The sequence below is a fragment of the Hoplias malabaricus genome, chromosome 3 (genome assembly GCF_029633855.1).
Source record: "Hoplias malabaricus isolate fHopMal1 chromosome 3, fHopMal1.hap1, whole genome shotgun sequence".
In the NCBI taxonomy this organism is placed as follows: domain Eukaryota; kingdom Metazoa; phylum Chordata; class Actinopteri; order Characiformes; family Erythrinidae; genus Hoplias; species Hoplias malabaricus.
The window spans coordinates 6072508-6099237 of record NC_089802.1 but is presented as its reverse complement, the minus strand read 5'-3'; the positions used below and the strand labels follow the sequence as shown (position 1 = coordinate 6099237).

At 41.7% G+C, this 26730-nt stretch overlaps 2 protein-coding genes across 2 annotated transcripts in view; one reads left to right on the top strand and one right to left on the bottom strand.

Moving 5' to 3' along the window:
- The window catches only part of dhx32a (DEAH (Asp-Glu-Ala-His) box polypeptide 32a), a 17524-nt gene extending 2935 nt beyond the window's left edge, over nt 1–14589 (bottom strand). Inside the window, exons 1-9 of the mRNA XM_066665612.1 lie at nt 14106–14589; nt 10388–10581; nt 8032–8404; nt 7145–7378; nt 6872–6965; nt 6620–6769; nt 5057–5248; nt 4771–4911; nt 4427–4617 (exon numbers count right to left, since the gene is read on the bottom strand). Coding sequence (XP_066521709.1) covers nt 4427–4617; nt 4771–4911; nt 5057–5248; nt 6620–6769; nt 6872–6965; nt 7145–7378; nt 8032–8404; nt 10388–10581; nt 14106–14369 — 1833 coding nt within the window. The 5' untranslated portion in view covers nt 14370–14589. The remainder of the gene's footprint in view (nt 1–4426; nt 4618–4770; nt 4912–5056; nt 5249–6619; nt 6770–6871; nt 6966–7144; nt 7379–8031; nt 8405–10387; nt 10582–14105) is intronic.
- Nucleotides 14426–26730, top strand: fank1 (fibronectin type III and ankyrin repeat domains 1). Its single transcript, XM_066662958.1, has 12 exons — nt 14426–14493; nt 16175–16278; nt 17759–17930; nt 21424–21548; nt 22964–23045; nt 23348–23422; nt 23864–23929; nt 24692–24857; nt 25250–25393; nt 25486–25563; nt 25821–25865; nt 26623–26730. Exons 1-12 carry the CDS (start codon nt 14426–14428, stop codon nt 26728–26730), a joined length of 1233 nt encoding a protein of 410 aa, XP_066519055.1.

Here is a 26730-nt window from a genome sequence, read left to right as displayed (position 1 = left end):
AAAGATGGGGATCACAATTAAGTCTTCGAACTGCACATTTTATTTAGGTTGGTTGTAGATGCTCTAAAATATATATTTTTGAACATAAAATTATGCATTATCCTGCTGAACTACAGGAACTGTTATTTAACTATTTACATCAACACACACAGGGACATATTACACATCAGTGCAGTGTGGACAGTGCAGGTCCTGTCCAGTTTGAGAGAATGTCTCCCATTCTTCTGGTGTCATTGCCAGACATTTGTGGTGGAACCAGAAATTGCACACATTACACTGTATCAGCAGAGTAAAAAGAAAAAAAGAGAGAAAAAGAAACATGTAATTGACTGTGATTTAGAGACTGACAAACGTTGATCTATTACAACAAACTGGAATACTGACCCACTGTGTATAACAGGGATAAGATCTCCGTGCGCACATGTGGCATAATTCATCCAGATTATCTGAAATAGGTAGTTTTGGAGAAAATTCAATTAATATGACATTTTAACTGATTTCTATATCTTTATCCTGAGTTTTTATTTTAATATATATTATAAATTGCTGTTCACTCCCAGTGTTTTTGATTATTTGTAGGATTCAAGCAAATTATTTTGTACATTTTCATACATCACACTAACCTTGGGTTTCCCAAACTGTATATTTATTTTTAAATCAAATATTTCAAATAACATTTTTTATAACATGAAGAACTTCGCAAGTAAGTACCTTTCCTCCTATTCCTAATGTAACACATTGTGCAGCAATGAATGTAAGTTATTGGAACCTCTACTTGCAAAGTTCATCACAAACTGAAGCAGCTGTATTACAACAGGATCATTAGAGTTGGGAATTTATGGAAACTATTCATCAAGAGAAAAAATGTTATTTGAAATATTTGATTTAAAAATAAATATACAGTTTGGGAAACCCAAGGTTAGTGTGATGTATGAAAATGTACAAAATAATTTGCTTGAATCCTACAAATAATCAAAAACACTGGGAGTGAACAGCAATTTATAATATATATTAAAATAAAAACTCAGGATAAAGATATAGAAATCAGTTAAAATGTCATATTAATTGAATTTTCTCCAAAACTACCTATTTCAGATAATCTGGATGAATTATGCCACATGTGCGCACGGAGATCTTATCCCTGTTATACACAGTGGGTCAGTATTCCAGTTTGTTGTAATAGATCAACGTTTGTCAGTCTCTAAATCACAGTCAATTACATGTTTCTTTTTCTCTCTTTTTTTCTTTTTACTCTGCTGATACAGTGTAATGTGTGCAATTTCTGGTTCCACCACAAATGTCTGGCAATGACACCAGAAGAATGGGAGACATTCTCTCAAACTGGACAGGACCTGCACTGTCCACACTGCACTGATGTGTAATATGTCCCTGTGTGTGTTGATGTAAATAGTTAAATAACAGTTCCTGTAGTTCAGCAGGATAATGCATAATTTTATGTTCAAAAATATATATTTTAGAGCATCTACAACCAACCTAAATAAAATGTGCAGTTCGAAGACTTAATTGTGATCCCCATCTTTCCTAGTCCAGAAACAGAAAATATATAAAATCTGATTTCACAAATTTGTTACAAGGTTCACATGTCCATATGAGCATGGAATGTATTGGTCCTTGGGTGTACTTCATCACAGGACTGAAATTGGGGCTGTGGGTCATGTCATTGAATTGTGACACCCATCAACCCATAGAAAATATAGGAAATCTGACATAGAATTTGATTTCACAAATTTTTTAAAAGGTTCACATGTCCAAATGAGCATGAAATGTATTGGTCCTTGGGTGTACTACATCATAGGACTGAAATTGGGTCCAGGGGTCATGTCGTTTAATTGTGAAACTCATTTTTCCTAGTTCAGAAACAGAAAATATAGAAAATCTCGGATAGAATGTGTTTTCACAAATTTGTTACAAGGTTCACAAGTCCAAATGAGTATAAAATTTATTGGTCCTTGGGTGTACTTCATCATAGGCCTGAAATTTGGGCTGTGAGTCATGTCATTGAATTGTGAAACCCAACTTTCCTAGTCCAGAAACAGAAAATATAGGAAATCTCATATAAAATCTAATTTCACAAATTTGTTACAAGGTTCACATGTCCATATGAGCATGGAATGTATTGGTCCTTGGGTGTACTTCATCACAAGACTGAAATTGGGTCTGTGGGTCATGTCATTGAATTGTGAAACCCATCTTTCCTAGTCCGAAAACAGAAAATATAGAAAATCTCATATAAAATCTGATTTCACAAATTTGTTACAAGGTTCACATGTCCAAATGAGTATGAAATGTATTGGTCCTTGGGTGTACTTCATCATAGGCCCAAAAATTGGGCTGTGAGTCATGTCATTTAATTGTGAAACCCAACTTTCCTAGTCCAGAGACAGAAAATATAGGAAATCTCGGATAGAATGTGTTTTCACAAATTTGTTACAAGGTTCACAAGTCCAAATGAGTATAAAATTTATTGGTCCTTGGGTGTACTACATCATAGGCCTGAAATTTGGGCTGTGAGTCATGTCATTGAATTGTGAAACCCATCTTTCCTAGTCCGAAAACAGAAAATATAGAAAATCTCATATAAAATCTAATTTCACAAATTTGTTACAAGGTTCACATGTCCAAATGAGCATGAAATGTATTGGTCCTTGGGTGTACTACATCATAGGACTGAAATTGGGTCCAGGGGTCATGTCGTTTAATTGTGAAACTCATTTTTCCTAGTTCAGAAACAGAAAATATAGAAAATCTGACACAGAATCTGTTTTCACAAATTTGTTACAAGGTTTACATACAACACATAGGGAAGCTGATGTTCAATCAGCTTTCAAAAGTGTGTTACAGGGTTTACGTATTTAAATGCTGATATTTAAATGGCTCATACCCAAGACTTTTATTTTGAAAAGAAGTTGCGTCGCTAAAGCGCTTCTCCGCCAGAAAGAACTCATCTGTAAATCACATAATGATATTTTCACATCTTACAGCAGTAAAAACATTGAACGCCAGTGTGTGTGAATAAGTTCACAATATGTAGTAATTGCACTGAAGTAGTCATTTGGCGAGTACATTTTGTTTTTATTAATAACCAGGATATTCGTGGGTGAATGTCTGGCGAATATCGAACGCTGAGCCAACTTTACCGCGGTCTACTACCGCGTCACATTAAAGGCTAAGCACTAGCGATATGAAAGTGTCAAACAAATAAATACAGTGGAATTTCAGTTCCTAACTTGTGTTTATTGATAGTCAGAAAATATGTTATTTCTTACTAATTCAAGAAATAAGGTTTAAAAGACCGTTGGTAAACAGGGTAAGGACACTCACTTCGCCTGTTTTAGTTGGTGTTAGTTAGCGTTAGCTTGACTCGCTAAACTCGGTGGCTCAGATTATACTCGGCTACGTAGCTGCATTACGGAGGTTTATAGTGTCGGATGAATTCGAGTTCGACTTCGATCACATTTACAAGAATAACGGTACCTCTACATGTGAGTTTAGCTTATTGCTAGGCTATTGTCATGAATAATGTTGGTTATTTAGCTAGATACTGTCATAACAGTCAGTCATAACGGTGTTTTACCGCGGCGTTGTTCAGCTGTTGGCCACCAGTGACGTCACGGTCGCGTTCAAGAATTTCCGTAGAGAGCTCGGGTTTTTCCATCAATTTAATAAAATTGTCAGTTTTAAAGCAAATTAAGCTGCTATTTTCATTTTAATTCATACTTATATATGTCAGTAACTACAATAATGTGAAATATTCATGGAGGTCCATTAAGTGGTGCTTAGCCTTTAATGTCAAAACTAGTGGGTGCAAAATATATATAAAAAAAATTCTCCTAGTAGACAGTCACCAAATCAAACATCAGCCAATAGCATTCACTGACAGAAATGGACCTGACCCTGCCCCAAACTGTCAAAAGTCACCCATTTCAAAACCTGAGGGCATATATATATATATATATATATAATCCATTTGAAGCAAAAAAAAACAAAAAAAAAAACACTGTAGGGCTGTGTCATCGTATCATGTGCAAAAGTTTTTAAACAAAAAACAGTATAGTGATTATCGTGATATTCTGACTTGTTTACTATGGCTTACATTCATTACGTGAGTCATTTAAGCACAGTGAAAATTTGCTCTGCGTTCAAAAATTTGCTTCAATGTGTTTTTTTAGACTTGCTCCAGAGTTCGTGTGTTAAAGTGGCTCTGGCAATTTTGCGCCCTGTACTTTTGACATTGATGTGACGCCATAAACAAGGACCATCCTCCCCACCAAGAAAGAGTGAGACCAGTTCCAGTCCCAGACCCCTAACTCAAATGGCTGTGGGGTCAAACATACAACATAACCTACAACATCCTAATAACAGGGCCAATGCTTAAATCAGTTGCAGTTTATGTAGGCTCTCTTACCTGCATGAAGTAACCCGCCAGCAGTGCTCTCTTGATATTCAGTGTGTTGGATTTGGTGCCAAAGGCAGGCTCACAGAGAGGGAGTTCCAGTCTCTTCAGTATATCAGTCAGCTCAGCCCTTATAGCATCTGCAGTCTGCAGAGCTGCGCAGCAAAGGAAGTAGTCCTGACACCAATTTTCCAGTGTGAAATCTGACACCCATAACACAGCCATCATTCACACATCACTGATTGAGACTCTGCAGAGCTGTTGCACTTGTTACCATTAAGTACAACTGAATTAAATCACCCTAAAGATTTAAATTCTTTTTGAATGTGTGCTGAAGGATTAACTGTGACACTTACGTGACTCTCTCTGGCTGCGTTTAAAAGCATTGTAGATGTTGATCAAAGTGAAATGGTCTCCTTCTGGGTGGTACAGCTTTGTGTAGCACTGAATTGCTTCTCTCTCCATGCCAAGAGGGGGCTCCACAAAGCAACTTGGGGCTGACAGACAGGACAGGATGAAGGGATGCCATGATTTGCAGAACAGATAGCAGGGACCCGACAACACGCAAGACATTGCAAGTTATTATGAAACAACCGTTTATTCTTTGTCCAAAAATATCTTTAAAAGTGGTAGTGTTTGTACCTGCCAGCATTGCTGCAATAGTTAGCACCTCATTAACACAGTCAAACTCGCAGGAGGCTAACAAGGCCTTGGCCATCTGAGGGTCCAAAGGGAATTCAGACATTATGATTCCAATCTCTGACAAGTTTCCATCATCATCCAGCGCTGCAAGATAATCCAACTCTTCCAAAGCTTGCATCAAGCCTTCGGGATCTGAGAGAGAAATGCAACATGGATACTAAATAATCACGACCAAAAACAATAATCAGTTTAAGTCAGAAACCTCCAGCAACTCTTTAATTTAGTTAAAATGTCAGGAAGAAAAGACTAATACAAATGCTCCAAAATTAATTAGAATACATTTTGAATTAATGTTCAAAGTTAATGCGGTTTCTTTTTTCTTCTCTTGTACAGTTAACTGGCCATTTGTGTGGGTAAGACATCTGAGGCTGAAACTGATAGTGTAGGGTGACCAGACGTCCTCTTTTACCCGGACATGTCCTCTTTTTTAGACAAAAAAATGTCCGGGCGGAATTTCACAAACGTCCGGGATTTTGTTTTTCTAGAGCTTACATAGAACTTCGAGAAGTTTCGTTCACAAACTAGTCCCGCCCTCCCCTACTCCGATTGGTTCGCTTGAGTGAGAAGGGAGCGTGGTGAAGTAGCCTAAAATCTTCTGATTGGACGGTCTGACTGTAGAGCTACCGTTATTGGTCGATAACCTTCTCTGTAAACATTTAATTGGTCAGTCTGCATGTCAGTAGTCCTTGTTTACGTCAGGCAATTCATACAATAGTTAAAGACCCATTATATATTCATCTGATCATTTTAAGATTCCTGTTTTCTAGTGAATTTTTTTCCCCTATATATTACGGTTCATTTAAGTTTGGATTAAATGTTCCCAACCTGGTTCTGGAATGCCCAGTGCTTTCCCTGGTCTAATGCTGCCAAGGTTTTGCCAAGGTTTGGTAATTAGTTGAGAGGGTGGCATTAAAACCTGCTACTTGTCCTAAAATATCAGTGTGGGAAAGTATGCGATAGTCATGGTTGACACCGTTTGAACCATCTCTTCCTGTTCTTTGTGTCTGCTGCTCTAACGAGGCATGGCCTGTTATCTTTAATGGGCAGAGCTCCAGGCCAGTCTCGCTGAGCTCACAGGATCATTTGTGTTTCCCACACAGGACAAGCTTCTGCTAAACAACAATGATGTGGAGGCTAGCAGAGACTAGTGCTGTCAGCTCTGCTAACACGCATCAACGAACACTAGTGCCCACACTGACTGTGTGCCATCTGTGCACAGTGCCAACACTCGCAGACACACTACTATTCTTAGCTCATACACAACCTTCTGTAACTGCATCCACTCCAACAAACATTTTATCCACCTCTCTGCCTCTCTATTTCACATAGACACAAGACTCTAAACACTGTCACTGGATTCCTCCAAAATATCTGCACACATACACCATGGGCCATTTAGTACAACTTAAAATGCTCAGACTTTTGCCTATTTTTGACAAATAAAAGGAAGCAAAAGAAGCAAGGAAGGTGATCACATGCTTTGTAAATGTGTCAGGGACTGACCCGGCCTGCTGATGAAGTCACAGTGTCCAATTCCAGCCACTTCCATCCTCTTCAGGAACAGCACTGCGGACGTGATATTCGCTTCCAGGATCTGAGCGGGAATCTCAGCAGGGAGTTGAACCTCTTCAGGATACAGGCAGAAACACTTCCCTGAAAACAAGTAACACACATCAAAGATTCAGGGTTGGGTATGTGTTAACCACAAAGTTTTATGGATCACATATGATTTAACTCGAATCACTGCAGTCTCACCTGCTGAGCCAGACAACTGTTTACGGATCTCTGCTCGACATCTACTGATGGGTCTGATCGCTTCAGAGCTGGCTCTTACACGTGGGTTATACACCTACACCACGATTCCAGTAGGCAAGTGCAAGTGATAAATACATAATACAGATGTAGATAAAGTACTAGCAAGAGTTAAAACACACTGCTTTATATCCATCAGCTTCATTCACGTCCATTAACATACAACAAAACAAACATGACACTATTTCAAAGCCAATCAGTTATTTATTCACTTACATATCTCTTCTCCACTCCAGTGTCAATCACAAAATTGACAGTGTCCACCGACCAAAACATGTCTTCTGATTGGCTACAGGAGAGAAAGACCCTCCTGCTTTTTATATGGCCTTCAGCGATAGGTGGGCAGATCCCAGCGTGACCCGGGCACAGAGCCACCGGCACCAGCTCTCCGAGAGCGCTGCTTAACCTGGCGGCTTCTTTAGCCAGGAGACTGCAGGCACAGGCGACCTCCTAACACACATACAGTGGTTTTAGAGCAGTCATTGCAGGCTTCTAAACTAATGCACAAGTTCTGATACATTCTATACATTCTGATGTTGTTGATAGATTGCTCATCTTGAATACTAAAAGAGACTGAATATGTAGCTTAACAATCAAGAGAATGCATGAGGAATACAGTGAATTTTCGGATAAAAGGTTGAGTCTAATTAGGCGTCTAAAAGCTATTTGAGTGCTGCCATTACAGGCTTTCAAAAAAAATACAATGCTCCAATTATCATTCATTCTACTATGTTTAACAGGGATGTTGTAATCATATCAGTAACATTTAAACTGTTATTTGATTATGTATTTTGTATGATTATGGTATTTGACCAAAACAGGCGGCTAAGATAAAATAACCACATTTTACTGCATTTGTAACGCAACATTTCTCCATAATGCTAATCCAGCTATATCTAATACCACTTCTGCCATTAGCAGATACATATATGAAAAATAATGTACATAAGCAGACTGTCAGGTTTTGTCATTCATGGGCTTTGCAATTACTGTAATTACCCAATCTGTCTATTCTGAGTACAAAGCATATTTAGGAAATCACAACATTCCAGTGCAATGTCCATCCTCTGGAAGTCTCACAAATTTTATGCTAGAATCCGCACCTGTTGTGAGGCCAGGAACACTGCCAGGTCCCCCGGTTCCTTGGCTTTGTGCACCTCTAGAACCAGCCTCAGAGCAGCATAGAAACTCTCTGTTCTGCCTCCACTGCTGTAGACTACCTCTGAAGAGCTAGGGGCGTCCACCTGCAGGTGTGGAACTCCCCCATAGTGCGAGAGGAGTCTGTCTGAGGCCGGCTGGACGGACAGCACCACGACTCTGAGCTCTGGACGCTGGAGGAGAACCTCTCTAAGCAGACCCAGGAGGAGATCAGTGCTCACAGTGCGTTCATGAGCCTGGTCAATGACTACCACACCGTAATGCTCCAGGAAAGGGTCTGACATCATCTCTCTGAGCAGGACGTCATCCGTACAATACCTGCAAGAGTTTTCAGTGCAACAGTTTTCCATGAAATTAAATTCACTACATGAATACACAAATCTCATGCGACAAAAACAGAAAAAATAAGAAGGTAGTGAAGATTTTTGTTCATCTAATGTACAAACAACATACAAACGTACACTTCAAGGTAAAACAATGTTCTTAGAATTCATCACGAGGGAGTTTCAGAGGAAAACTGTATCATTTTTTTTTTATTAGATATAATAAACATGTGGTGTGTTCTCCCTGTGTCTGCGTGTGTTTCCTCCGGGTGACTGTCTGTGAGGAGTGTGGTGTGTTCTCCCTGTGTCCGTGTGGGTTTCCTCCGGGTGACTGTCTGTGAGGAGTGTGGTGTGTTCTCCCTGTGTCCGCGTGGGTTTCCTCCGGGTGACTGTCTGTGAGGAGTGTGGTGTGTTCTCCCTGTGTCCGTGTGGGTTTCCTCCGGGTGACTGTCTGTGAGGAGTGTTCTCCCTGTGTCCGTGTGGGTTTCCTCCGGGTGACTGTCTGTGAGGAGTGTTCTCCCTGTGTCCGTGTGGGTTTCCTCCGGGTGACTGTCTGTGAGGAGTGTGGTGTGTTCTCCCTGTGTCTGCGTGGGTTTCCTCCGGGTGACTGTCTGTGAGGAGTGTGGTGTGTTCTCCCTGTGTCTGCGTGGGTTTCCTCCGGGTGACTGTCTGTGAGGAGTGTGGTGTGTTCTCCCTGTGTCCGTGTGGGTTTCCTCCGGGTGACTGTCTGTGAGGAGTGTGGTGTGTTCTCCCTGTGTCCGTGTGGGTTTCCTCCGGGTGACTGTCTGTGAGGAGTGTTCTCCCTGTGTCCGTGTGGGTTTCCTCCGGGTGACTGTCTGTGAGGAGTGTTCTCCCTGTGTCCGTGTGGGTTTCCTCCGGGTGACTGTCTGTGAGGAGTGTGGTGTGTTCTCCCTGTGTCTGCGTGGGTTTCCTCCGGGTGACTGTCTGTGAGGAGTGTGGTGTGTTCTCCCTGTGTCTGCGTGGGTTTCCTCCGGGTGACTGTCTGTGAGGAGTGTGGTGTGTTCTCCCTGTGTCCGTGTGGGTTTCCTCCGGGTGACTGTCTGTGAGGAGTGTGGTGTGTTCTCCCTGTGTCCGTGTGGGTTTCCTCCGGGTGACTGTCTGTGAGGAGTGTGGTGTGTTCTCCCTGTGTCTGCGTGGGTTTCCTCCGGGTGCTCCGGTTTCCTCCCACGGTCCAAAAACACACGTTGGTAGGTGGATTGGTGACTCAAAAGTGTCTGTAGGTGTGAGTGTGTGAGTGAATGTGTGTCTGTGTTGCCTTGTGAAGGACTGGCGCCCCCTTGTGCCCAATGATTCCAGGTAGGCTCTGGACCCACCGCGACCCTGAACTGGGTAAGAGCTTACAGATAATGAATGAATGAATGATAATAAACATCTTTGGCAATGGGATTACAGCTTGTAACTAAAGCTACAGAAGATGTACCGTTCATAATATCACCTTAGATCTAAGACGTTACCACTAACCCAATGACAGTTTAGTAGGTTTATTCTGCGACTGCAGAGCTCTGTTCAGCAAAGTTCTGAATGATACACTTTTGTACAGCTTGGCACTTGCTTGACATGAAAAAGCATAACTTAGCATTCACAACATACGTTTGGCAAGGCACAGCTTGGCACTGCATAGTAGAACCAACCCCGTACTGTTCTGTTTGGCGTCCCAAGGCTTCACACAGCTCAAGTCTGTTTGGCTCAGTGCTAGCCAAGGTCTAATTCATGAAATTCACTGCTCCATTCAAATCCGCCAATTTGTTATTTTTATTTTCACCAATTTATTACATAGAGTTTTTTAATATTGGCACCTCAGGCTAACAGAAAATTACCAAAGTATGTGTCTTATATCTCAAGAAAAAAGTAAACTCATTATTGCAAGACACTGACTCAGCACTGTATTTCACTGAGTGACACAGCATGACACCCATCAGTATGTTTAAAACTGTGTGTGTGTGCATTTTACACATACCTGAGGATGGTATCACTGGAGCAGCAGTTCTCCAGTGGTATGCTGTAGCCCACCTCATGACCGATGTTGACATCCATCTCATCGGCTACACGCAGGGCCAGATCAACAGCCTGCTGCTTCTGGATCTGACTGCAAACCACCACACCATGTTGATACTGAGCTGCGAGACAGAACTCTGCACACCACTGGGGAACCTACATAAAATATGAACACACAATACATCATTAAATAGCCTCAGATATCAAATACAAAGCCAAACTTTTGAGACCTGGGCATGTCTGAATAAATAATTAACTTTCAACACTACTGTAAATGTTCTCACGTTTGTAGACACACCTCAGATTATTTTTATAGGCATCCCTTCTAAATAGTTAATTCAGTTACTTTGAGGTGCACCCATTTTGAACACACACAGCTTGTGTAATCTTTCGGCTATTCTGTGGTTAACAGATATAGATTTGACAACAAAGCAATGGTCAGTGGATCAGCGGCGTTTCTCAGTAGGAGGCCTTCGTAAGAGCTCTCTCACTTTAAGCTTAGCAGCTGGAGCTTTAGGCTATTATCTGTGGGCTGGCGGCCCTGGGACAACCCTCGAACCAGCCGGCAGCTTCACAACAGCATCTGCTGAGCTCAGGACACATGGTCAGTGCTCACTGTTATTGAGGCCCCATTTGATGGGGTGGGGGAGGAGGAAATCTTTCTGTCTGTCTGTTCTAGCAGCCATCAACACAGCATCTGATCCCTGTCTGGCAGCACTGCATTAGCCTGATTATTTACACAGAATATTGGGTATACTCTCCATTATTGACTTCAGTTTCTAATCAATATGACAGACCACTAACAAAGTTCTACAAAACAAAGTAAATTTAGTGCTGGAAATGTGGCATACAAACAAAGACCCACTTTACACAACTGAGCTAACCATCTGCTTAAGGCTTGCTATTTAGTGATAGGACTGAAAAACAAAACCCCTTCTGTTCTGGAAAAATGTAGCCACAAACATGGCTAGAGTGAAAAGACCATGATTATAAAAACATGTTTTCACCAACTCTGAACGCCATGTCAGTGGTCAGTAGGCCTGACTGTTCAGATGCTTTTTTCTGCTAAAACATTCACGGTAAGATCAGCAATCACAGCATGTATACCCTAACTGCAATTTAGAAGAGTGAGCTGTTTAAATCATAAAAGCTGGAATTTTAACTACACAATATTCAACACTAATTATCATAGATTATAATAATAATAAAAAAAAAATAATAAATAAAAGTAGCCTAATATTGACTGTCTGTGAGGAGTGTGGTGTGTTCTCCCTGTGTCTGCGTGGGTTTCCTCCGGGCGACTGTCTGTGAGGAGTGTGGTGTGTTCTCCCTGTGTCTGCGTGGGTTTCCTCCGGGCGACTGTCTGTGAGGAGTGTGGTGTGTTCTCCCTGTGTCTGCGTGTGTCCTCCCTGTGTCTGCGTGGGTTTCCTCCGGGTGACTCCGGTTTCCTCCCACAGTCCAAAAACACACATTGGTAGGTGGATTGGTGACTCAAAAGTGTCCATAGGTGTGTGTGTGTGAGTGTGTGTGTGTGTTGCCCTTTGAAGGACTGGCGCTCCCTCCAGGGTGTATTCCTGCCTTGCGCCCAATGATTCCAGGTAGGCTCTGGACCCACCGCGACCCTGAACTGGATAAGCGCTTACAGATAATGAAGAAATTAATTAACCTAATATTACAGAACTCGTGCCCTGACAGCTTGGTAAATTATATTAATAAAAAAACATGACTAAAAATAAGCCTAGATTTTATTTGATACAAAACAATCCCATTAAAATCACCATCTAAATTCTGATCTGAAAAACCACAATTATATATTTTGCTTCCTCAGACCTATCAGTTACCAAAAGTTCTGAATGATCAGCATGTTTCAAACCTTGTGATTGCTTTGTCTTTTAAAGATAAAATAGTTTCAGCTGGTAGAGTGTATACAGCAGAACTGTGTAACCACACCCCTTTGGCATTCAAGACAGTAATGTGCTGACCCCTGCACAATGCAGCAGGTCAGTTCTAAGTTGAGCTCAGCCTGACCCATCCAAGTCTTCATGTCAGTGAGTGTGGGAAAAAGAGCAAAGTGCAGTGTTGAAAGTCTTTAGGGCCTGAACCTATCGGTTTGCCCTTACCATTGTCTGTTCTTGCGACACACTTTTCTTTCAGAAAGATAAACAACAGGGTTAGGTGCCAATGGCTTCAGTTTCACCAGCGATCATGTGATTGTTAAAATGTCTCAGCTGAGGCGAGACGTATAAAGTAGGTTAAAACCACAAGCAAACAAAAGTTTATCGCCTTAAATAATGAAGGAAAGGGTAAATATCAAATCTGATAAGTTAAAAAATATCTAATAAGAAAAGTTCTCTTATATACATCAGTGAAGAACTACAAAATATCATGTTACATCTTACAACTTGAGATTGGAGTTTGACAGCCACTCTTACAATTACTGTTTTTGGGCCTGTTATAGGTACTCATTCATTCATTCATTATCTGTAAGCGCTTATCCATTTCAGGGTCGTGGTGGGTCCAGAGCCTACCTGGAATCATCGGGCAGCAATCATCAAGGCGGCAATACACCATGGAGGCCATGGAGGGGACACCAGTCCTTCACAGGGCATCACACACACACACATTCACTCACACCTACGGACACTTTTGAGTCGCCAATCCACCTACCAACGTGTGTTTTTGGACTGTGGGAGGAAACCGGAGCACCCGGAGGAAACCCACGCAGACACAGGGAGAACACACCACACTCCTCACAGACAGTCACCCGGAGGAAACCCACGCGGACACAGGGAGAACACACCAAACTCCTCACAGACAGTCACCCGGAGGAAACCCACACGGACACAGGAAGAACACACCACACTCCTCACAGACAGTCACCCGGAGGAAACCCACACGGACACAGGAAGAACACACCACACTCCTCACAGACAGTCACCCGGAGGAAACCCACGCAGACACAGGGAGAACACACCACACTCCTCACAGACAGTCACCCGGAGGAAACCCACGCAGACACAGGGAGAACACACCACACTCCTCACAGACAGTCACCCGGAGGAAACCCACGCAGACACAGGGAGAACACACCACACTCCTCACAGACAGTCACCCGGAGGAAACCCACGCAGACACAGGGAGAACACACCACACTCCTCACAGACAGTCACCCGGAGCGGGAATCGAACCCACAACCTCCAGGTCCCTGGAGCTGTGTGACTGCGACTCCTACCTGCTGCGCCACCGTGCCGCCCTGTTATAGTTACTAAAAAATAAAATAAAATAAGCATCTATGCTTTCCTCTGGAGGGAGGCACATTTTAATGTTTACAAACAAATCTAAGTGGGGTAAGAAAAGAGAGAAAATCTGGATTATTCTATTCAGGTGGCCAGCATCAGCTAACACAGATAATATGTGTGTATATAAAAAACATAAAATTACAGCAAATATACTGTGTAAATGTGCAATCTAAGAGTAGCCAACCAAACACAGCATGGACCCCTGAACCCCATTTGTTGAAATTTGCTGGTCTTCAAATTAAATGGTCAAAGTCCCCTATGTTATCTGCTCATGTAAAGGCTGGACTAACCACATAAACATGTCAAGAATACAGTCAAAAAGACATCACCATAAAAACAAAGCTCTTTAAAGATAAAACAACAGAATGCAGCTGAACTCGCCTGTGTACTCTTGCCGGTTTTTGTGGTTCCCGAGACGATGATGATCTGGTTTCTTTCTAAAGCCTTTAGAAATTCAGCTCTGTGTCTCCAGATTGGGAGAGTCTTTCTCTCATTCAGAAGAGTGTAATATCGGGAGGAGTAGGGCAAGCCGTCGAACTGGTTCAGCTCCAAATCATCCCCAAACCCAAACACATCCTCGGATCCCTCCACAAACTGGGAACTTTCTGCTTCTCCGGGGTCTCCAGCGCTGCTGCTCTGCTCCATGGCGTACGGGAAATCAAACAATAGGGCGTTTTGAGTTTTGTAAGTTTGTGACCTAAATGTCCACACTAATCACTGAGCTCCTAAACAAGTTCACAACACCCCCCTGCCTCTGTTTCAGAGCGAGGTGAGAGGTACTTCTCTGGTACGGGGTTGATGCGTTTATACTGCTGAGCCTCTCATTATTAGGGACCGACCGGACCTACCCACGTGCTGAACTAATGAGAAGGTCTCGAAAGGCTTGGAGCATTTTCCTACCCGTTTTCCGTTTAGTCCCGCCCTACTGCGCTTTGATTGGCTATTGATGTCAAGCCTCCTACGCTGGGATTGGTCATTAACTCCAACAGCAAAATACGTCACTGGGTTCGCAATCACAGGTTTGGGGACCCCTTGTTCTACACGTTTTAACTCTAGAACCTATGAAAGCCAAGAAGGTAATATTGGAGGCCTTTTAAAATAATAATAATAATAATAATAATAATAATAATAAAAATAATAATAATAAAAGTATGTGCTGTAAGACTTTTTCAATAATAATAATAATAATAATAATAATAATAATGATGGCACAGTAGGTAGTGTCGCAGTCACACAGCTCCAGGGACCTGGAGGTTGTGGATTCGATTCCCGCTCCGGGTGACTGTCTGTGAGGAGTGTGGTGTGTTCTCCCTGTGTCTGCGTGGGTTTCCTCCGGGTGACTGTCTGTGAGGAGTGTGGTGTGTTCTCCCTGTGTCTGCGTGGGTTTCCTCCGGGTGACTGTGAGGAGTGTGGTGTGTTCTCCCTGTGTCTGCATGGGTTTCCTCCGGGTGACTGTCTCTGAGAAGTGTGGTGTGTTCTCCCTGTGTCTACGTGGGTTTCCTCCGGGTGACTGTCTGTGAGGAGTGTGGTGTGTTCTCCCTGTGTCTGCGTGGGTTTCCTCCAGGTGACTGTGAGGAGTGTGGTGTGTTCTCCCTGTGTCTGCGTGGGTTTCCTCCGGGTGACTGTCTGTGAAGAGTGTGGTGTGTTCTCCCTGTGTCTGCGTGGGTTTTCTCCGGGTGACTGTCTGTGAGGAGTGTGGTGTGTTCTCCCTGTGTCTGCGTTGGTTTCCTCCGGGTGACTGTCTGTGAGGAGTGTGGTGTGTTCTCCCTGTGTCTGCGTGGGTTTCCTCCGGGTGACTGTCTCTGAGAAGTGTGGTGTGTTCTCCCTGTGTCTGCGTGGGTTTCCTCCGGGTGACTGTCTGTGAGGAGTTGGTGTGTTCTCCCTGTGTCTGTGTGGGTTTCCTCCGGGTGCTCCGGTTTCCTCCCACAGTCCAAAAACACAGGTTGGTAGATGGATTGGAGACTCAAAAGTGTCCGTAGGTGTGAGTGTGCGAGTGAAGGTGTGAGTGTGTATTGCCCTGTGAAGGACTGGCGCCCACTCCAGGGTTTATTCCCAGCATGCGCCCAGTGATTCCAGGTAGACTCTGGACCTACCGCAACCCTGAACTGGATAAGGGTTACAGACAATGAATGAATAAATTAATAATAATAATAATAAGCGCTGCATAATGACAGATTTTGAAACGCTTGTATAATCTTTGCAACCTGGAGCCATTTTTCTTTATCATTAAACCAATTATTTTCCATTGATATTTATTACAACTTTTATCAATGATTCAGTCCGGTACATTTGCTGCCCACATTGAAACTAAATACTTTTAATTATTCATTCATTCATTCATTCACTTTTAAGGAATTCAATATTAACTGAACCTGCAGCCATCATCACATCTTATCAACACGTTACTCCTCTCAACAGTGAGATGTATGGGGTGTACATCGTTTTCATAGCAACGGTCAACAGCACACAGAGCTCAGCAGCATTTACACAGAGCATGAGGAAATCAACAAGATCCGTGTCCTAAAACAACCCAGCACAGCAATGGAGCCTCCAGGTAATCACATTTAATCTCCTTTATATATATTCAAGAAATAACAGATCATTATAAGCTTTACGATGTGTACAGTCATAGGGTTAAAGGAGCATAATGATTAGAGAATGGAAGAAAGTAGAATAACAGCCACTCATACACTAAACTAAATAGAAACTATATTACTTAGTTTAAAAAAACAAAACTTTGAATGAAATTGTCTCTGAATCAGTCATACATAATTAATCAGGCTCGTTTTGTAGGCTAAGTGTAGGTTAACGAGTGACTGGTCTCATATAACCACACAGATATCCACTCGTTTACAGCAGACAATAGTTTAGGAATCATTACACCTTCTCACTTTCTCAACCCTCCAAATGATTTATGAAGTGACTGAGCTCACGTTCATGGATTTAATGCAGGATTTCATGTGGCTCGCAGGAATACAGGCCTGCTTATCACATTAGACCAGTTAAAAAGAGCACCACACCTACAAATATACAACAAAACAGACCTGTCAGACACTCTATAACAGTGTCTGATAGAAAAAAAAGATACGATAAAATTTAATAAATTAAAATCGGGAAGGATTATTTCATTTAAAGCAATAAAGACTAATGAAGAAGGGAATCATGACACATCTTTATTAATATACCTTTAAAACTGTTATTATTGTGTTTAATAACAAGCTTTACATTTATCTGTCTTTGGTGAAAATCATTCGTGTTTATTATCATTTTATCAGCTGCTCTGGTTTCATTCATATTTTATCTGATTTTGACTGAAAAATGCATTTTTAATATCTTTGACTTCTGTGAATGCATCATGTTTTGTTGCACATTTTTATTGTCTCAAGTTAGGGTTAGTCTTTTTACATAATTCACAAATGTTATTACATTTCTTCTCTGCATAGTAGAAAAATTACTAGTAGTGCTATCTTAGTAAAGAAAGAGATCCATCCATCCATTATCTGTAACCGCTTATCCAGTTCAGGGTCACAGTGGGTCCAGAGCCCCCTGGAGAGGGCGCCAGTCCTTTGCAGGGCAACACACACACTCACACATTCACTCATACACTCACACCTACGGACACTTCTGAGTCGCCAATCAACCTACCAACGTGTGTTTTTGGAGAGTGGGAGGAAACTGGAGCACACGGAGTAAACCCATGCAGACACAGGGAGAACACACCACACTCTTCACAGTCACCCGGAGGAAACCCACGCAGACACAGAGAGAACACACCACACTCCTCACAGACAGTCACCCAGAGGAAACCCATGCAGACACAGAGAGAACACACCACACTCCTCACAGACAGTCACCTGGAGGAAACCCACGCAGACACAGAGAGAACACACTACACTCCTCACAGACAGTCATTCCACAGCTGGAATATAACCCTTTGTCTCTACATCTGATAGGGCAGTTCTTAGAGTTATGGGTTTGTTTGTGTCCAGTGCCACCTGCAGTCAGCTGTAGTAAATGATTGTCCTCTGTGGCAGATGAGAGAGAGCTGTGTGGGACCCTCGTAGTTGGGCAGGTCAGTCACCATAGCATCAAGCTGAGCTGGGAGGGACAGGAGGCTGAGGAACGACTGGGGCCACCTGATAACTGGACCTGCTTCAGATTAGAAGAAGAGAATCCCAGGAAACATGGCTTCCATGAGATATATGTGTGAGAAAATAGTCTTTAGAAGACTGTTTAAAATGTTTCTAATAGAGATTTTAGAGCAACAGAGCACTGCCTGTTCATTTTTTGTCCACTGTTTTCATGGTCAGCTGTGGTAATTTAACCCGCACTGTGTCTTCAAAAGTTTGTAGCCACCCATTATTAATAACTTAGTTCAAGGTACACACATTATGGAAATATTTAAGTTGGTTGTGCACACACAGCTTGTATAATATCCAAACAAACAAACAAACAAACAAATAAATAAAGATAAGGGAATGCTCTGTAGCAGTTGCACATGAGCCTACAGCCACTATATGCCCAGTACAAAGCATCTGCTAGATGGATAAATATGGCAATCCAATAAGAGGAAAAGAGCAATATGAATAAAAAAAAATATATGAGAATAGGGCTGGACAATAATTCAGTATCAATATATATTGCAATATAAAAGATTTCAATAACAAGGATATGATTTTTATATACATTATCAATATTTCAATATACATTATTTACAGCATCTGTCAAAGACATTCATTACAGAGCACTCCCATCAGTTCATTGCACTCAATTTTAAAGTTAGTTTAAAAATATTAACATTGACAAAGCCAAGAGGTTTATGTTTGATTGTGACGTCACGTTGTTTTCGGTTCTTGGCAGCTTTTCTGTGGCTTTTTTATTGTTCATATTGATTACAGAATTATATCGTATAAACTGAAATTAAGAAATATATTGTGATATTCATTTTTTCCATAATCGTCCAGCTCTATATGAGAATTCCCAGTAAACAAGTGTCAGGAACGAGGGGCGGATTGAGGGAGGCGGACGCATTTGCTAAAACACGGGAGTTTATTATATAACAGAAAATAACCAAAACAGACTTTAAACAAAAGGAAAACAGGCTAAACTAGACTCTAAGAAATAAGCAGGGTAAACGGGGACAGACGGAAAACAAAGCGAAACGCTGACAGAGGAAACTTACGGAGATAGACAGATAACATGATCGACAGGACGGACGACAACGGAGAAAATAGATACGACACGGTGACAAGAGAAGTGAAATGAACGACCCACATGACGTGAAACAAGAGGGCTTAAATACAGACACAAACGAGACACACCTGGACAGATAACAAGGAGGACGGGTTAACACATGACACGGACGAGGAGGCGGAACAAAGGCGGAGACTTGAACATAAACAAAACAGAGCCATGTGCAAATAAAGCACATGGCCGGGACAACAGACTGACAGGACGAAGGCGTGACAACAAGAGACGTCCCTGGACGTTCAAAATAGGTCTAAAAGTAGTCTGTCCGTCAAGGACATATTTTAAACATCAATGGACGTCCAAAATCCATCTTAAGAAGTTAGTTAAGTGGTGACCAATCGATAACGTCAGTGGACGTCCAAAACGCGTTTTATACAAGTAATTTATTTCGGGACCAATTCATAACGCCAATGGACGTCCAATATACGTCTAATAGTCGTCTTTTCAATGTCTGTGTTTGGACGTCTTTTCAACTTTCATTTTCAACCTTAAGAGAACGTTGATTAGACGGCAGTCATTACGTTATTTCAACGTTGAATCAACGGTTAAATGTTTACTGGGTTAAGTGTACAATAGTGGAAATACAACAAAACAAAAATGAATGTGTTACTGGACAGAAGGGTATTTAGCCGAATAAATTCATCCAGTGACTACTATTTAGAAACAGAGAAAGAGCTAAGTCCTTGAAAGTGAATGAGTGAGTATGTCTGGAAGAGAGTGAGAAATTACTCATTAAAAACCAACAATTACTTTTAGAAGACAGTTATGGCAGGAAATTGTTGTCCATCTTCGGCCACCAGAGGGAGGCACATATACAGTAACCTTCTAAACAGGCGCTCACTCTACACTCTGCGCTAGCAAAATGCTAGCTGCTAAAAGCACTTGAGTGTACTCCTGCTTTATCCAGAACTAGCCTTCAGGAGCTTGTCTCCTTGGGACTGCTCTGGAACTCTTGGGTCCTTCCTCTGGTTTCCAGCTCCAAATTTAGAGTTTAGAGTTTTAGGGAAAGCTTTGATTTCTCCTTTGCTTGGTAGAGCTAGTCTGCCTTTTCTTCTGAAGTTTCTTAGCTACAGGTTAATTTAGGCTCTGTTTTTGTCCTCATTAATTTTTAATATAACTTATTATTAAGTTCAGCTCTGGCTTTTGGCCTGTCTTTGTTCCCTTTTGGTGAATTAGCCTAAAACCTGGTCTCTGGAATTAAGAGGCCTAGGCTCAGTTTCCACATGATGAGTTTGAGTGGTATCTGTGATCCAAAACTAATAACTAATGAACAGGTCTTGACCTCCCTAAAGTTGTTCTGGCTAAAAGCACTCAGATCCACTCAGAAATGGGGGGTGTGGTGTTTGTGTAACTAACACAAGTGATATCTAAAGGCTCAGTGCTAACAGATCCTCAAAGCAATGTTCCAACATAGTAAAGCTTTACCAGAAAAAAACAAATCCCTATTAATGATTTTAGAAGAAAGATTGGATAAGCAGATATCCAGAAAAGCTTGGTCATATTAGTGTACTAACCTCTCCAACTAGAGAGGTATAATGTGTACCTGTATGTCTAGTCATTCTTAGCCTTTGGCTTTGTCTTCTGTTGGAGAGTAGTGACTTTAGTATTAAATTAACTGGCAAATCTACCTTTCTGGAAAGTTTACATTTGAAATAGCTTTTGTAGAAATGTATATTGAGGGGAAACCTCACACATTAAAGTACTGTCAGCATATGAAGATTCAAGAAATTGTCACTGCTTTAAAGCATACTGTACAACTGAAGTGTGTGTGTGTTGTATACAGTCAATACAAGCTATATGCTGTAGGCAATATGCAGTATGCAAACAATGCAATTATGTGCAATATGTAGCATTAGCAGGTTCTGTTCAGTATGTTTTTTGTTTGTTTGTATGTATTAGCAAATACATTTTAGGTGCTCAGATAGATAGCTTTTTAAATCTCATTTCCTTAGGTGTCTAAAACTTTTACACTGTACTGCATCTCCTTACAAAGCGAAATAAACAATGTACAAGGACATTCCTCATTTAAATTAAGTTGTATTTGCTAATGTGTGTAGTGTTTCAATTCCACTGAATGTTTTGCAGCTGTGCATGAAAATCATTAATGCAGCAGCCCACAAATTTGATCCCCCTTGTTGGAAAACAGTACTCCTTAGCACTCAAAGCTTTGGCTGGTTTAAGCCATGTTTTTGAGCCAAAATATGTTCAACATGTGTTTGGAATAAACAACTTATCAAACCTGAATTTCATAGAATAGAAAAGTGAGAGCTGATGATACATTTGCAAAACATAAACTGAATCAACTAAATGATATGCACGATATAAACTGAAATCAAATTTTAATATGGTTTGATTTTGAGCCTCCAGCATTAGTGGAGTTTTAATGAGCAGTTAACTGCTAATAGTGCAGTTTAATAGTGTTTGTGATCTTGTGTCTCACTGAGTTCAGGGGATATACTACTCAGTTCACAGTGGAGGATCTGGAACCCAGCACTGTGTACAAGTTCAGACTGAAGAGCATCTCTCCATCAGAAAAACATGTCTACAGCCCTGTACTGACTGTGTCTACAGCACGTAAGCAGACACAAACAAACCTGAATACATATATTCAAGAGCAGCATGAATAAAAATGAGATGAAATATATGTTAAGCAATACAATTGTTCCATATAATATGATTAAACTGTCATCATATGCAGTTGAAATTTTTATTTTTCAATGTTTAATACAATAAAACTACCTTTTATATATTATTCATAAAGTATGGCACAGTGGTGCAGAAGGTAGGTGTTGCAGTCACACAGCTCCAGGGACCAGGGAAGTCCCACTGTCCCACTGTCTGTGAGGAGTTTGGTGTGTTCTCCCTGCGTCTGCGTGGGTTTCCTCCGGGTGACTGTCTGTGAGGAGTGTGGGGTGTTCTCCCTGTGTCTGCGTGGGTTTCCTCCGGGTGACCGTCTGTGAGGAGTGTGGAGTGTTCTCCCTGTGTCTGCGTGGGTTTCCTCCGGGTGACTGTCTGTGAGGAGTTTGGTGTGTTCTCCCTGTGTCTGCGTGGGTTTCCTCCGGGTGACTGTCTGTGAGGAGTGTGGTGTGTTCTCCCTGTGTCTGCGTGGGTTTCCTCCGGGTGACTGTCTGTGAGGAGTGTGGTGTGTTCTCCCTGTGTCTGCGTGGGTTTCCTTCGGGTGAATGTCTGTGAGGAGTTTGGTGTGTTCTCCCTGTGCCTGCGTGGGTTTCCTCCAGGTGACTGTCTGTGAGGAGTGTGGTGTGTTCTCCCTGTGTCTGCGTGGGTTTCCTCCGGGTGCTCCGGTTTCCTCCCAAGCTCCAAAAACACATATCAGCATGTGGACTGGTGACTTCAAAGTGTCCATAGGTGTGGGTTTGTGAGTGAACATTCGTGTGTGTGTTGCCCTGTGAAGTACTGGCACCCCTTCCAGGGCATGTTCCTGCCTTGCGCCCAATGATTACAACAGACAATTTCCATCCATCCATCCATTATCTGTAACCGCTTATCCAATTCTAGGGTCGCGGGGGGTCCAGAGCCTACCTGGAATCATTGGGCGCAAGGCGGGAATACACCCTGGAGGGGACGCCAGTCCTTCACAGGGCAACAGACAATTTGTTACAGACAAATGAATGAATGTTATTCACATATGGATATATATGTAATATATGGACAAGGTTGTTTACAACTCTTTTACTACAAGTATTGAATGGCATTCAGCCATAACTGCATTAGATATAAATTAGTGATATTGGATGATTGATTCTGGATCAGATCATCCAGAAGTGGCTTTGAGTATCTGCTCCAAATCCTCCCTTATGTACACAACTGAATGTCTATTTCTGTAATTTGTGCACCATAGAGTAACAGATATGTATACACTGTGTATAAGAGGTGTGTAAACACTATTGTAGTGTATTAATGACATGATTATAAGGCTACAAAAATGTCCTTGTGGATTCTGTATGTGTGTTCTTTTTGTCTCTGCTCAGGAGAGCCCATTAACGGGAAGGATGTTCATCAGGCAGTGAAGACGAATGATAAAGAGCAGCTGATTAAAGTGCTGCAGTCTGGGTGAGCACATGCTCTTCTTCACATTTCAGGAGTATCACTGCCGTTATAACATAATTCCACAGATCAGTTACTAACAGAGACTTTAATGTCCTCTTGGAGTTAACACCCACTCAGGACCTCAAGTGAAATATGATCCAGAGAATGTGTGATTTAAGATTATTTTGTATATATGCTTTTGCCTTGACTCTGTTTTAAAAATCTGTGTTAAAATATGACCCACAGCCAAGACTTAATACGATAAATTACGTTATAAAAGCATATGATATGGTTAAGGAGTAATCATGCTGCTTTCTGTGCTGCAGGACAGTAGTTGTGGATGTACCTGATCGAATGGGCTTAACTCCACTGATGGTGGCAGCCATGAAAGGCTTCCTTAGGTAAACCCAAGTTCTTGTCATTGAAAATAACAAGATAAGAAAATAAGAGCACGATTCCTTCACGGAAACAAACCTCAAAGTCATTAGTAATGTAGACTACTGCAGTAAAAGTATACAGGAGTGACAGCGCTAAATCACTATAACTCACTCTGGGCTAAAAGAGTATTTCACTGGGACACTGCGCAGCAGGAATACACTGAAAAATCTCCATGCCATATCTGCATTGGGTGCAGGCAGGGTCCATTAATAAAGTTATACCTCATTTATTTCTTTATAAATGAGGCCAAATTGTAATGGTACTTTTTAAATAATAAATTGTGCTGTATTAAAATTTTACTGATTCCACTTAAAGTTTACTTTACAAATTATTATTATATATGGAGGTGCAGAAACAAGTAAAGATGGAGTGCTATAGCTAAACTTCTACAATGTCCACTGTAGCCTGGTCCAGGTGCTGGTGCAGCATGGGGCAGATGTCAACATGAAGAACTCTAGTGGACAAGATAGGTGAGCTCCCCAATACACACAGTTGTGTTGAGTCACACAGCTACTCGATTAGACTCTCTCTTTTTCTGGCTGCTGCAACCTCACTGGTATGTTCTAAGCATCCACCACTCTACCGAACACCTCCCCTGTACTCTTTTATGGTACCCACCACTTCATGGCATCACTTTCATTGGTGACCAACATGGCGAAAGCATGCCACCTGATGCTACTGTAAAAGAGACCAGGCAGAGCTAAGCATACACTCCACAGTTTGGGGAGCAAAGATACGGGAACCTTGTTTTTTTCTTCCCCTCGTTTTCATCAAAAATGAAAATCAGTAGTGCCAGCTGGCTCTTCAGTCAAGGGGCAAATATGGGACGCAAATGCAAATATATCCTGAAGGATCTTGCTGCTCCTGCTGTGAGATCTTCATCTATTTTCTTCAAAATGAAAAGAAAAAAACGTGTGCGTGGCTCTAATCACTAACAGAATGCTGCCGTGCAGTTGCCTCAAGGTTCTTTGTACATTAATGTTGTAAAGGATTTACAGGGAAACACTTACAAGCTAACGTCTGCCTGGCAGTTTAAGGCATAATGTAAATTAAACAAAAATAATTCAGGTCTACTTTTAAGGCTGAATATTAAAATGCCCAGAACTACTATAAGCCTCTGCTATTTTCTATATTTCAATCTTAATGATCACTTATTTGAATAACTGTTTATTCAAACGGTTGTATAGATATCTTTGTGTGTGTGTGTGTGTCTGTGTGTGTGTGTGTGTTAGTCTGATGCTGGCATGTTTTTCAGGGCATTTGGAGGTGGCACAATACCTATGTGAGCACGGAGCTTCATGGACATCCACAGACAAAGGGGGCTGTAGTGCTCTTCACTGGGCGGCAGATGGAAGACACCTGCATGTATTACATTATCTCCTCCAGACTGGCTGTGAGGTACCACTACAAACTCCTATCCCAAACATTTGTGAAAGAATGACACCAGAACTCCTGAACACGTTCTTGTGCATATGTGGAACCTAGTATGAACACTTACTAGAAGATTACAAGTTGTTAATGCAGCAAAAGGGCAGAAAAAATGACCAAGTAATAGCTTTAAGAATTCAGAAGAAGAATTATTGGATGAGTAGTGTTCACAGACATTTGAACACATGATATAGAGTGTGTGTTGTATTTACACAGATATGATCTGTGCTCTTTAAAATAAGTTTGAACTTGATGACATCAATAACTGTGAATAAATCCTAGAATTCATTTGATTATCCACTACATGGCTGGAATTTTCCCAGACGTCCATTGTTGTAGTGACCTCTTTTGATGTCCGCCAGGTGGATGTGAGAGACAGTGTTTCCTCATGGACACCTCTACACAGGGTTTCTGCTGTTACTGGAGACACAGCCGTAGCTGCCCTTCTAATAAGAGCAGGGGCCGATATTAATGCACGAGACAAAAATGGGAAAACACCACTCATGGTATGAGAGGAATTCTCATTGTCCTTCACTAAAAGTAACAAGTGCGCTGACAGCAATGTAGAAGGGCTTAACAACGTATTATTTTTCACCAGATTGCAGTGCTATATAACCATAAGGATCTGGTTAAACAGCTTTTAGAGAATGGAGCAGATCAACATATTAAAAATCAGGTAATTCACTGGTTATATTTATAACACACGAGGAGCAGTATTTTTCCACTTACCGTGTAAACAGCACAAAACTTTGAGCTGGTCACAACAGCGGACTGTATAAACATTCACATCACAAAGAGGCAGTAACTCATACCAGGGGTTAGGACCCCACATTTGTCATTGGTGAGACTGACTTTTATTACAAAATGTACTCTTGCATTAATCTCATTTACTCAGCTGTGAATTCAGTGAAGTCTGTGTTCTGTTTCTTTCAGTTTGGAGCTGGTGCTCTAGAAATGGCTAAAGCATTTGAGAGACAGGTAATGATGCATATGTTGTCTTTCAACGGCTCATATCCTATATGCATTTTTTACCTTATTTTTAGCTTCGAGGGCCATTTATAACATTAACAAGGTTTTATGTACAGGTCCATTTACATCCCCTCTTTATCCTTTAGTACGAAATGGGCTGCTTATGTGTGCCTTTAAGGTCTATATGTTATAATGCTCCAGGCTAAGTAGCTTAGCATTTAAGCAAGATTTGAAATGTGCTACGGGCGGCACGGTGGTGCAGCAGGTAGTGTCGCAGTCACACAGCTTCAGGGGCCTGGAGGTTGTGGGTTCGATTCCCGCTCCGGGTGACTGTCTGTGAGGAGTGTGGTGTGTTCTCCCTGTGTCTGCGTGGGTTTCCTCCGGGTGCTCCAGTTTCCTCCCACAGTCCAAAAAACACACGTTGGTAGGTGGATTGGTGACTCAAAATTGTCCGTAGGTGTGAGTGAATGTGTGTGTGTGTGTCTGTGTTGCCCTGTGAAGGACTGGCGCCCCCTTCAGGGTGTATTCCCGCCTTGCGCCCAATGATTCCAGGTAGGCTCTGGACCCACCGCGACCCTGAACTGGATAAGCGCTTACAGATAATGAATGAATGAAATGTGCTACTAAATCAGCAGCTGTGTGTCCATATATGGCCTGAGGAGCGAAAGGCAACAGTGATTGTATCCTACAGTCGTTTAATTAAAAATTATTTTTAACGTAACATTTTAGATATCAGGATGATAACACCATGTTTGATTTCTTTCAGGATATCATTCCCTTGTTAGCGAAGAAGAGGCCAGTAGGCAGCACCACAAAGAACACTCTGGGACCCTCTGACAAGAAAAACTCAGTTCAACAGAGATCCATTTCATAA

Excerpts from the sequence above, each read along its gene's own strand:
- fank1 (XM_066662958.1), top strand. The coding sequence starts at position 14,426 with ATGTCCACACTAATCACTGAGCTCCTAAACAAGTTCACAACACCCCCC. Across the intron at positions 23,046-23,347 it reads ATTAAAGTGCTGCAGTCTGG|GACAGTAGTTGTGGATGTAC; the intron begins GTGAGCACATGC and ends TCTGTGCTGCAG. Across the intron at positions 24,858-25,249 it reads TCCTCCAGACTGGCTGTGAG|GTGGATGTGAGAGACAGTGT; the intron begins GTACCACTACAA and ends GATGTCCGCCAG.